The 12,567-nt window shown below is 46.2% G+C and overlaps 1 protein-coding gene across 2 annotated transcripts in view; it reads right to left on the reverse strand.

The window, feature by feature from the left end:
- The window catches only part of NCLN (nicalin), a 70,426-nt gene extending 58,217 nt beyond the window's left edge, over positions 1-12,209 (reverse strand). For both annotated transcript variants that reach the window (XM_085638973.1, XM_085638972.1), the window contains exons 1-3: positions 11,877-12,209; positions 4,303-4,493; positions 3,855-3,999 (exon numbers count right to left, since the gene is read on the reverse strand). In XM_085638973.1, coding sequence (XP_085495099.1) covers positions 3,855-3,999; positions 4,303-4,493; positions 11,877-12,057 — 517 coding nt within the window. In that variant the 5' untranslated portion in view covers positions 12,058-12,209. The remainder of the gene's footprint in view (positions 1-3,854; positions 4,000-4,302; positions 4,494-11,876) is intronic.
- Positions 12,210-12,567: the final 358 nt, after the last annotated feature.

A 12,567-nucleotide genomic window follows, 5' to 3' on the forward strand; every position in this document is an offset into this window, starting at 1 on the left:
ATGGCAGCCCGCGTTCCAGGTGCAGGGATAGGCTCACCAAAGCACAACCTCACTGGTCAACTGATATTCACAGGGCCTCATGGAACATTGTCCATGGAAGCGAGAGGCCCCTATCCGGCAACAGTGACGGCAGTGTTGCCCCGTCTGGATAAAAAGTACAATACCAGCAGCACCAACCTCCTAAAGCAGCCTACACAAGGCAAAACCAGAGACGAAAACTGGGTTTACAGGGCAAAGACACAGGAAGGCAACAGTGACGAACTACAGGCACCAGCTACAGCTCCATCTCCTTTTGCATGCTTCGGAGACAAAAAAGAAATCCAATCACCTCTCTGAATGGAAGGAAATAGATCAGTGGATGTTGGCTCCAATTAAATTTGGTCACACACTGGAATTCATTCAAAATCTACCCCTACTCCACTCCAGAAGTCCCCATCAAAACATCTGCATCTTCTAAGGTATAAGTATAGACCATTCTCAGCAATGGGGCCATATAACAAGTCCCTGGAAACCAGAAAGGAAGAGGTTTCTAATCCCATTTCTTGGTCGAGAAGCAGTCAGGAGAATAGAGACCCATTTTGGATTTGAGAAAATTGAAAAAATATCTCAGGAAACAGGCATTTCTCGTGGTCAAAATTCAAGACATCTTCTAAACCAGAGAGATTATATGACAACATTAGAGCTCCAAGATGCTTATTTCCATGTTCCAATCCATCAACGCCATCGAAAATGTTTACGTTTCATAGTAGCCGGCAGCCATTATCAGTTCAAAGTGTTCACATTCGGCCTGAAATCTTCTAAATAGACCCCCCCCCCCCCCCACCGCATTTTCACAAAAGTACCTGGCTCCAGTAACTGCATTCCTAAGACAGGAATAACACCAAGTATTTCCAAAACTCGAAGATTGGTTGGTCAAGGCACCTTACCACCAGTCTGCACAGAGGTCAACAGAGGCATGCTTACGTCTTTTCAATAAACTAGGTCTTACATTGAACCCACAAAAATCAGCCCTTCGCTGTCCAAAAGGATATATGTTCTTTGGGACCTACAATGGATAAAGTGCAGAACAAGGCATATACAACACCAGAAAGAAGAACAAGATTGATCCACTTTGCCCGTTTAGTGTAAGGAAAAAAGGTCACTCATTTTGCCTATTCAAATCCCTGATAGGGATGATGACCTCACGCATTCCTTTGGTACCGTTCTGCCGCCTCCAAAATGCAGCAGTTGCAAGAAGTACTGGGCAGACAATGGAACCATACGCAATGTTTTGTCGACTATATAGTTCCAGTCCCTGCAGGAATAGATATGGCACACTATGTGATTTTGAGTCAAATCTCTCCACCGGCCTAACCTTCATACAGCAAGTTTCCCAGTTGGTAATCAAACAGATGCGTCCCTTGAGGGCTGGGAGCTTATCTCCAAGTTTTGCAAGTCAGCAGCGAATGGGCACCATCTCAGTTACTTCTACATATCAACCTTCTGGAATTCAAAGCTTTACAAGTTTTTCTGCAGAGAATACTAAGGTATGCAGTGCTCCTTCGCACAGACAACACCACAACCATGCACGATATATCAACAAGCAAGGGGGTACAAGATCCCTTGCACTGTCCCAAGAGGCGTAGAGGATATGGGAGTGGTCAATCAGTCACCAGATAAACCTCAAAGTGGAACATGTAACTGGGAAGCAAAAATGTCAAAGCAGACATGCCAAGCAGAATAAAAACAAAAACAGCCACGAATGGGAGATCAATCAGGAAGTCCAAGAGGACATTTTTCATCAATGGGGCACGCCAAATCTAGTCCTGTTCACAACATCCCAAAATTGTAATTACTGATTCCACGCAAGCTGGGGGATGCTCTGTTGTCGCATGGTCAGAATTCTTTGCCTACGCTTTTCCTCCGACTCCTCTCCTCACAAGGATTCTCAGAAAGATGAAGGGCGGATACCTTCAGGATTGACCCTATAGCTCTGAGATGGCCAAGGCAACATTGGTTCACAGAGCTACTTCTCCTATCGAAGACACAGCACATCTAACTGCAACCACTTCCAGGTCTGCTGACGATGAATCAAGGCCAAGTACTTCATCTGGACCCAATGTCTGTGTACTTTTCAGCTTGGCTCCTGAATTCAATGGGTTTGCACATTTGGACATCCCAGGAGAATGCAGAGATATTCTGCCTGGAGCAGATACTATGAACAAGACAGTCTTAAATGGAAGCAGTTTTACATTGGATGCCAACGGTCAAGCTTGCACTCTCATCTACACTGGAGGAAATTCTTCCTCAGTTGTTACATCTGGCACAGTCCGGTCTCGGTCATGCCTCCATTAAGGTACACGTACACTTAGCGGCCAGATGTCACTTCAGAAGATTATCAACATCACCATCACCATCACTGTGGTCCGGCAGAAATTCTGAAAGGGCTGTATACGGTTTACCCGCAAGTAAAACGTCCTCCTACGCTCTGGCAACTCAATACAGTACTCTCACAATTAATGAAGAACCCATTTGAGCCTGTACACAAAGTGGACATTAAATTACTTTTTTGGAAAGGGGCTCCTACTGGCACTGACATCAGCAAGGCGAGTAGGTGAAATAGAAGTCTTCACCATTCAAGAACCCTTTCTAGGAGTTCAGAAGCGATTCTGCAAAAAGAACCCACAATTCATTCTAAAGGTACCATCAAACTTATATTTAAGTGGACAGATAGTCTTAAAGATATCCTTTCCCGATCCAAAAAATGTAGCAGAAAGAACATTACATTACTTGGATGTCAAGAGATGTTTAAAGTTTTACCTTAACAAGGCAAAACAATTTGGTAAATCAAGTTTCTAATGGCATACAGTGCTCCTAGGCAAGGTTATGCACTCTCTAAACAAAGTATAGCAAGGTGGATAGCTACTGCCATACATTTCTGTCTTCAAAAAGCTGGCACGCCAATACAAACTAAGGTGAGAGCTCATTCTCCTAGAAGTCTATCAACTTTGACAGCGTTGTTGGCTGGTGTGTCTATCCAAAACATCTGCAGAGCAGCGACCTGGAAAAATAGACAAACCTTTACGCAGCACTCTACTGCTTGAATTTCACAGTCCACGGAGATGCGGTAGTGGGCCAGGAGGTGTTACAGCATCTTTAACAGTAAAAGTGAGCTATCATAGTAAGTTATACCCCGCCATCCGCTAATGTATTGTGCACATTCCACACTGTGTGCGGGTGTGTGTGTATATATAAACACCCACATACACAGATGTATATTTTAACTTTAATATATGATGCACTATTTAACTGCTATTTAAATCGGATTCAAGCATGTGAATCTATGAAAGTTACCTAACTTATTTTCTTATACTTACACTAATTACCTTATATGGACAAATGTTATGCAGTTACACACAGGGTGAGCTACAAGATACTCTAACTGGATATCTTTTTACTACTTGAATAACTTAACACTTTCAAAATTGAAATCAACTAAAACGACCTCCTCGTAGGTAAGAGACCAGTCTAAACTAGGAATCTCAAAAAATGTCAATGTATTGAAATGCAACAGCCTACATTCATCTGATCAAAGACTGCGAATACGGGTACCAACCAAATTTAATTAATTTTATTTACAGTTTATCTTCTGGCTAATTACAGCTTCTGGGTTACTTGGAGAGTGTGGGGGGGGGGGGAGGTTAGCAACCATTGCAAAAAATATTATAAACATACCAACACAGTCATTTGCAGTTGTTTTTATATATTGCTCACATTACACCACAGCAGCCTCTGAGTGTTCTGACAGGAATTGACACGCTGACTCACAACGGTGGCTACTAAAGGATGGCTGCCGTCAAGTTGCTTGAACTGACCTTCTGCCGCGGAGGCGGAGCCCTGAGATGCAGATGCCTTCAGGGTTTGCTCATATATAGAAATGAGCTCTTCGTCCTCCACTGCGAAGTACACTGGAACAACCGTCTCCATAAGCAGCATTTCTGGCTCGATAGCCATAAATTGCTAAGAAAAAAAGAAAAAAACAATGTGACATGTTACAAGTTGTTTTGGAATAGCGGCAAATGTTACACTGGCCCAATGCAATTCCAAGAAAGGTTCCCAACAGTTGGCAGTCAATGTGCTGCTACCTCTGAAGAGCACAAGTATTAAAAGGAGATCCCCCACCAGGGCAGCTTGACTTTAGACACAACCAATAGCCGCTGGAGTCTCGCACACATTGTGCCAACCTATCCCTGTGTCTGTCAGGCTGCGCCTGGCCTGGCTTTGCTAACGAGTCATTCTGCTGCGTTATCCAGATATATGTACCTTCGCGATGTCCTGTGGCATGGTGGATATGTTTGGGGGCAAAAGGATGACCACCGCTCCAGCTGACTGCCGAAGGGCATTCTGGTACTTCTCGTATGAGAAATCAATGAGACGCATCAGAACGCAGCGTCGACTGAGGACATCTGCCTCCACTGTGCGCGCTTCTGTGTTGAGCACAGCATTCCGAGTACCTGCAGTGAGACACCGAAGAGAGCAGCGTGTCGTTATTCATAGTGGAAGCAACATAGGTATTACTGAGACAAGACCTGAAGCTCGCCGGCTATGCATCCCAGATGTTGACAGGCCCTCAGCAAAGCAGACCTTCACATTCCTTGCAACTCTTGATGAGGTGAGCGTACACACCTGCCTTGCCCAAGATCTAATCAGCACTCAGACTGCTGCCAATAAGTGCACGTCCTCAATGCCTCAACACAAGTGCTGGCAGTGATGAAGGAAAGAGAGCGAGCCTCACATCTCTTCAAAATGTGAACAAGACTGGGATTACCGACAGAAATCTGTAAATTGAAAATCTTGACCCTATGTAGCAGGCCTATTGTTCATGCATTAAATACCAATCAATATTCATAAACAGCTTCACACATGGTTCCGACAGATCATTGATCTCTGGATGTGCCTTTAGGTCCTTTAGCTGAGCTCGGCAAGAGATGAGCTGCACTTTCAAATGGATTCCATGGATCGCCAGATCTTTTTCAGTCTAGTTGACAAAAATGGATGGGTTCACTGGCCGATTGAAGAAATACAAGCTTTGATCATAGACACTGCGTTTTGCCTAAACCAATCAAATTTTCAATTTCAAATCTATGCACTTTAGCAGTTTATAGCCCTTTCTAGACTTCATTGTTGGAAATCCATCTACAGGGACCCTCTTAAAGAACAAAAGTCCTTCGTTAGGTAAGCAACTTGCAGCTGTACTTGCCACTAACATTCTGTGAGGAAGCGGAGGCCTGCAACTACCCACATGACCTCACCTCCCAGAAAACCAAAGTGACCACTTCCCTCCTCAACATGGCACCATACTTGCAAACTTAAGAATTAGGATTCAGGATATGGTGTCTGAGTACAGGGAAACTGGCTGTGGTATGAAAGTAAGTGCTGGTTATCATAACTTGATAAACATGTTAACTACTTATCTGTCGTCATGCCTGGTCACCACACACTACACAGACTTGCCGCACTCTCAGTAACACATTTCATCCCGTTTTGCTGCTAATGCACTTTACTGTTTTATTACCATGATCGCCTATTATAGTGGGTGATCTAATAATAAGGGGAATTAAGTCAAGAGCCCCACATGCAATTTTACATATTACTAAGCATTCAGACCTTTCCCTTCATATAATTTTGGCTCGAATTTAATTTGAAAAGCATTAAAAAAGAGCAGGCTTAAAAAGATTGTTAGGATACATATGAGATGAGAGCCCAGGACCTAAGCAGCCTCAGATCAAGGTTGTATTCATTTTCACAACAAAACGGAACACAAAATTAATCAAGGATCTATCACACATGGGCTGACAGAAGGTTTTAGATTATGGAGCGAGAGTAAAAACGAGGATTTTACATCTTTGACGGAAAAAGCATGTTTTGCTTCAAGTACCTACATCTTTTGCATACTTTGGCTGAAAATAAACAGGTTTAAACAGTAATACAACTTGGTGTTTTCTGTAGATTGCTGCATTGGCACAGCTAAACCAATATGGTTTTAATTAAAAAAAGGTTACAGGGACTGGTAAAAAAATGCACACGTTCGTATACATTTAGGAATGAAAAATTTAAAGAATGAGCAAGGGCTGAAGACCAATGGTTTTCCATCTCACCTAGACTATCGGGACACTGCCATCATGTTGAGGGCATCTTCCGACACTCTTCATAACTTGTGTAGGAAGCTGGCTCTTTATATAACAAAAAGAGGTATATTGTGTAGTAAGTCCAGGTATCCCTTATGAGTGGACAGGGCTTGCTTTGACAATCCCAAGGTGCACTTTTGTGGTGGAGTGGTCAAGCAGTCTTAGGCTTATCAAGGATGAGTGTTAGACATTTGTTACATAAACAGTCAATAAAAGATGCACACACTCAAAAAGGACATCCACCCTAATTTCGAAAAATATTACTCATTTTATATATATTTTTAACACTATTAGCTTTGTAATTGGGTAAGTACTTTGTTTTGTGATATTAAGAACTGTTCTTCAGGACGTAAGGTAAGTATGGGGCAAGGTCAAAGGCAGCACCAACAGGCCACCTCGTTCATCTCTGGGACTTCCAGGTGCAGAGGTGCAAATCAGCATTGGATGCCCTGTTAAAGTCAATTGGGAACGGTCCAGTTAGCAAAGAGGCAGCAAGTATGGACTGGAGGGCCAATCCGGGTGAACCCATGGGGGAGCTCTGCCACTGAGCTCCTCGGGCATGCAGGGACACTGCTGTTCTACTGGAACTCTGGCTGGTGGGCTCAGCTGCAGTGGCGGTTTCTCCGGCAAGGTCATACTGCAGGAGACACTCGCGGTTGTAGAGGGGCCTGCAGGCATGGACTGAGGGGACCAGTTTGGACAATTCTAAAGCTGGGCTCAGCTCTTGAAGGTCTCTGACCCGGTTGGCACTGTTGATCCACTTCTCCCTGGGCTGTGGGGCTCGGGTGCAGTGGTGCTTCTTGGTGTCGAGTTTCAGTAGCCTGAGGCTCTTGGGGTTTCTGCCATCTGGCAAGAGAGGCTGCAGGTGGGGACTGGGGGACCAGCCCGGTGGACCCAAGGGGGGTAGGGAGGGCGGACCATCAACTCTTAATGGTCTCTGTGCCTCAGGGGCACCGTCGGCTCATGGTAACTTGGGCCTGGGGCTTGTGTACAGTGCTGTTTGGTCCGGCAGGGTCACGCTGGCAGAGGCTCATTTCAGGCCATTAGGTGCCAGCAAACGCACAGGGAAGCAGCTCCTTTGCTCCAGGGGGGATGTCGTTAGCCAGGTGAAGTTGTGGGTCACTCTTCCACAGCTTTTGGAGGTGTCACCGCTTTCTGGATGAGCCGGGTCTGTGTAGTTGTCGAAGGCAGCAGGCAAACTACAAGGGTTGGCCCCAAATCAGATGCTGCTCCTCAGTTCTTGCGTTGTGGGCTCTTTTTTGTCCTCCTTTCTTCTCCAAACAGACTAATCTGATTTCCTGGTGTCAGGGGGCCACCTAACTACTCAATTTAGGGTGTTAAAGGGAGAGAGGGGGTAGAGGCCAATTGGCTACTTACCACTGGGGTCACTACACCCCCTAGATGACCACTTCCCGTAGGGAGTGGGCATCACCCTGTCCCAGAGTTCATAATTTCACCACAACCAAGATGGTGAAATCCCAATTTTCGTGTTCACTTCAGGTAGCTAAACTCTAGGGGTGTGACTAGCCTGGAGGTGCAACACACCTCCTAGCATACCTAGTTTCCCACATATCATGGTGCCAAATGGGCCTCAGGGGATGGCATCTCCCAGGTCTGGAGGAAACCAGGCTTGCATATTAAAGGCTGTGGGGCCTTTGAAGTTCCCTGCCTTGACATGCTAATTTATCGGCCATACAGCTGAAGGAGGTGTAAACACCTCCTGCCAGAGCAGGCATGGTTTCTGACCTCTGAGAGCGGGGCTCTCACCTCCCAGAGGTCAAACTCATCTATGGTGGCTGGCTGGACAGGAACAGTCAGCCAGCACACTAGAGGACTAGTAGGTTTCAGGGGGCACCTCTAAGGTGCCCTCTGGGTGAAAGTATTAATAAATCAATCACTAGAATCAGTGTAGGTATATTAATGTGAGGTGTTTGATACCAAACACCTTAGGTTTCAATGAAGCCATTATGTAGCTGGGAAACTAGTTTTGACCAGTGCCTAGTACATACCTTAAGAAGGCTTCCCAGCTCACTTTTACTATTCAGCAATAGAACTAGACAACAGGGGCATATCTGTTCATGCCGCGATGTCCTGACATGCTATAATGCACCCTGCCTTAAAGCTCCAAGGCCTGCTTTAGGGGTGAATTACATATAGCCCATGCAGTGTCTTTGGCATGGCACACAGGGAGTATGCCATGTCAGGTTGTCAAACGTGGTTTGCACCATGTCATGCAGCCTGCAATGGCAGTTGGTGTGGAATCTGTTAGTGGGTCCCTTAGGGTGGCATAAGATATGCTGCAGTCCTTAGGGAGCCTCTTTAGTACTCATGCCCTAGGTACCAGAAGTACCATTTACTAGGGTCTTACAGGGGTACTAAAGTACTTTGCTAATTGTGTACAGACATTACCTTGTTTTAAGGAAAGAGCACTGTCCCAGGGTTCTGGTTAGCAGGCCTCAGTGCACTGCCAACTGAAAAGCATGCAGTAGCTATAAAGGGGGAAAAAAGCGGGGATACAACGTAAACAAAAACCCAGTTTCCTACATCTTGGTTCACTGATTTGATCACCGTCACCTGGACTTAGAAATATATTACACTGTCAGTGCATCTAGGGCTCTGAGGCAAACCTGGGTTGGTTAGAAGTGCTTTGCAACAATCCCACATGAATTAAACATTTAATGAGATATTCGATTACTCTCAAAATCAAATGTATACGATTATATTTTATTATTACTTTTGTTCCAAGTAATAAAAAATGTACCTTTCGGCCTAAGAAGGGGAGTGCCACGTAAAATGACACTCAATAGACATTGAGTACAGCTCTGGGGCCAGAAGCAAAGACCATGGAGCTGGCCCTCCCACTACAAATTTCGTGAAAATGTATCTAGAGACCAACAGCGGACGCCAGGTCAACTCAAAGGATTAACGAGACAGCAGGTCCATTAGCATGGTTAACTTGTAGTTGGTGCTGCCGTAATGTGAAGAACTGGCCTAATGAGTGCGTTGTTGCAACACCACGATACGGGCCATGGAGTGCCATAATTAAAACAGGATCTGCTTGTCAGTGAAAACAAACATGCTGCTGGCACTTTGGTTGCCCAATAGTTGCGCTAGGCGTGCCTAGTCAAAGAACCCACTGGGAACTGTACAAAGGCGTTACGAAACAGGATAAAAAGCACTTCAGTCAGGGATCTTCTACAGCGCCATTTCTAACCATGAAACTAAATCAGAAGTTTGATGAGGGCAAAGCTGCAATGGACTAGTTTCCAAATGCCCTTATATAACGTATTAAGCTTTCGATTCTGTGCATGTGTCAGTCCACATTCAGCATTAGCCCTAAGAGACAGACTATATATCTTGCCACCATGGAGAAAAGCAACACAAAATGCCTTCAAATCGTCTCTGGTGTAGTCTTGAATACTGCATTCGGATAACAAGAGTGCCAGGAGAACAGCAGTTGTCTTTGAAAGTCTTCTAACGTGCTGGCTCTCAAGGAGTGACCGGGGAAAGGGTTTTCCTCACTCTTAGCAACCAGCAGAATGCGAATATAAAGCTGAATCTCCCTCTGAAGCTGGGCACTGAGATACAGTAGCACACATATGAGCCCTAGCCACTAACAAAGACTTCTCGGCTCACTAGGGCCCTCAAGCAGTGTACAAGCCAGGGTGCTACCAAGACCAAAGCAATGTCCCTGCTCTACTCGAACCCTTCTGGCACTCGGACCTTTGCACTAGCGATGGATATCAAAGTGCAATTTGAAGATAAACACTTTCCTACAACAGTGAGGTGTTAGAAACCTAGCTATTGAAGCGTTCTGGTTTTCTGATATGACCCTGGCAGCCATTTAGGTTGCTCTTTCAACTTAATCACATGCAAGGTAGGTGCGCGATTTTGAAATTCACGTCCTTGGTCTTGTTTTGAAATGACCTGGAAAATTATTTAGGAGTGTCTTTTTTTTTATATAAAGTTAATACGTTCACTTGTATTTCTACAGCTCTACACTTGTAATCTCTCTGTAATGTGGTGGTATCATTCAGACAAGGAAGTACTTCCATACAGCACACAAGACAAACATACAGACGAGTTAAAAATGAGGATTAAAAGACTGTTTTAGCCTGGTGCGTTTGCAATGAGTAGGTCGCTTGGCAGGTATATGTTCGGTACCATGCATGACCAAGTATTGTGCTTGTAAAACTCCACTCTTTGCGATGTGCAACTCTGCAGTGTTTGGAATGAATTATATTTGTTTACTGTTATGTGCAGCTGACCATTTGGGAGGTGTCTTATGTTAAACTAATTTCTAAAGCACATGCACACCCTGAGGTTTAGTGGCGCTGGCTGGTAGGTTAACTGAAAAGAGGTTTTCGACACTTGAAATGCCTAGGTGAAGGGTCAGCATTTAAACCCACAGAGTCAGTTTCTGCCCTTAGCGAAAAAGGATGAGAGTTGGTGACTTTGGGGTGCAATATGAAAAGCTACTGCCTCCCGCTCCGGTTTTCCGTATCTTGGGAATCTTCTACCCTCTCTCGTAGATCTACAGTGCTTCAGTGTACGTCTGTATACTACAGTGCTGTCCGCCCCCCACATTAAAGTCAATCTGTACTAGGTCGTGACACCTCCAGCCCCACCGGGTCTCAAAACCTGTTCTGTAGCCACACAACTCAAACTATGTATCCAACGAGAGAGCAGGGTGTGTGGTCAACCCTTGGCCCTAAAAACTGCGCCTCGGAACCTAATACTGCCAAGCCTTGCTCCCGCCAGCGGTCAAAGTGCATTTAAAAACCAGAGTATGGGAAGGAAGCTATGATCCTCAGTGCATGGGAGCGGGGTCAGTGAGCATGGGGGGTGGGTCAGAGTATGCTGTTAACTATTTTGTTGGCTGCCAGGAAATGTGCAAAAAGATTTAGATTCACGGTAAAAACAAAAGTGCTTTTCAAACTATTCATTTTAATAATACGCACAAGGTACATTGTGCAAACATTTGTATAGGTATGCTAAAACAGGCACTCCAAGGCCCAGCTGTTACCCCTACGGTATCTGTCAAAAAGAATAATTATTTGTAGTCACTAGCTTCAAGTGACTACGTCAATTAAAGCCCATACGGGGTTGCACGTAGCCTTTACGTTTGCAGACTAACCAAGAGCACACATATGCATTTCTTCCAGTCAGCAGGCGCCCTGGCAAGAAGCGCCTTCATTGGGTAGCTGCCTGTCCCTCCCACCGCTGCCCAGCACAGGGCACCCCCTCCTGCCCACTCCAGCTGGGAGATGTCTTTTCCCCAAGAAGTAGGAGAACTGTTCTTGTTAAAATAAAGTATGGGCGCGTTGTGCCTCCACGACCTCTGGCTCCTCCTGTGCCTTGCCACAGACCCTGCCCCGTGTCACCTAGGACTTTGCACTGTCCACACCTTATCCTTTCCAGCAGCATCGTGACTCCCCACCCTATTTTCCCTAGCAGCCCCCAGACATCGACCTTCAGAAACCTGGGTCTCCAAAGAGGCCAAGGCCACTACCCGCCAGCCCCACCAGGTTTCCCAGGTCCACGGGGGCGTGACGCTCCAGTCCAGGTTTCCTTCGAATCCTGGGACTTGCAGTCCTGTTCTATAATGGCATAAATAAAACTACAAGTCCCAGAATTCATAGGAGACATGCTGGGCTGGAGCCTCCCCTGGAGTTGCCCTTCACCGTCACAGCGCCCCAGAGTCCTCACCGTAGCCCTGGCCCTGCAGCTCGTACTGCTGCATGCGGTAGACGGTGAACTCGTGCGCCGCCTCGCATACGGGCAGCGGGGAGACGAGCAGCAGCACGGCCGGCAGGAAGAGCATGAAGCCCAGCGCCGGGCAGGCGGCCCGCAGCAGCTGCTCCAGCACGGCGCCCGCCTCGTCCAGCATGGCGGGGCGGAGAGTGGGTCCTGGGGGGCAAGAGAGGACGAGGCGACGGGCTGAGAGGGGAGCGAGGCACCGCACGGGACTGCTGACAGCTGGGAGAGCGGGGTCCTTCAGGCACACACAGGGCACGCCGCGCGGGGTCCTTCAGGCACACTCTGGGCACCCCGAGCTGGGTTCTACTGGCGAGCACAGGCCGCTCGCTGTCGTACCCTTCGGGCGACAGTAGGGACTACAACTAGAACGCTGACCGGGCTAAACGAGAGACCTCGCCCTGCGCGCCATGCTGCTGCTACTTTTATATATTGGACGAAGTAGAAGACTCAATTGTTATTTTTTTCTTTCCTTATTTAGCTCATGTATGACGGGCGGATCAAATACATAGAAATTATGCTAATAGTATTTCCATTGGTCTGTCCATTACTTTACCCGTTAATCTTTCCATTGGTCTATCCATTGCTCTACCTATTGGTTTATCCATTGGTTTAGCCATTAGTCTTTAAATTCTTTTATCCA

The sequence above is a fragment of the Triturus cristatus genome, chromosome 12, assembly GCF_964204655.1.
Source record: "Triturus cristatus chromosome 12, aTriCri1.1, whole genome shotgun sequence".
In the NCBI taxonomy this organism is placed as follows: Eukaryota; Metazoa; Chordata; class Amphibia; order Caudata; family Salamandridae; genus Triturus; species Triturus cristatus.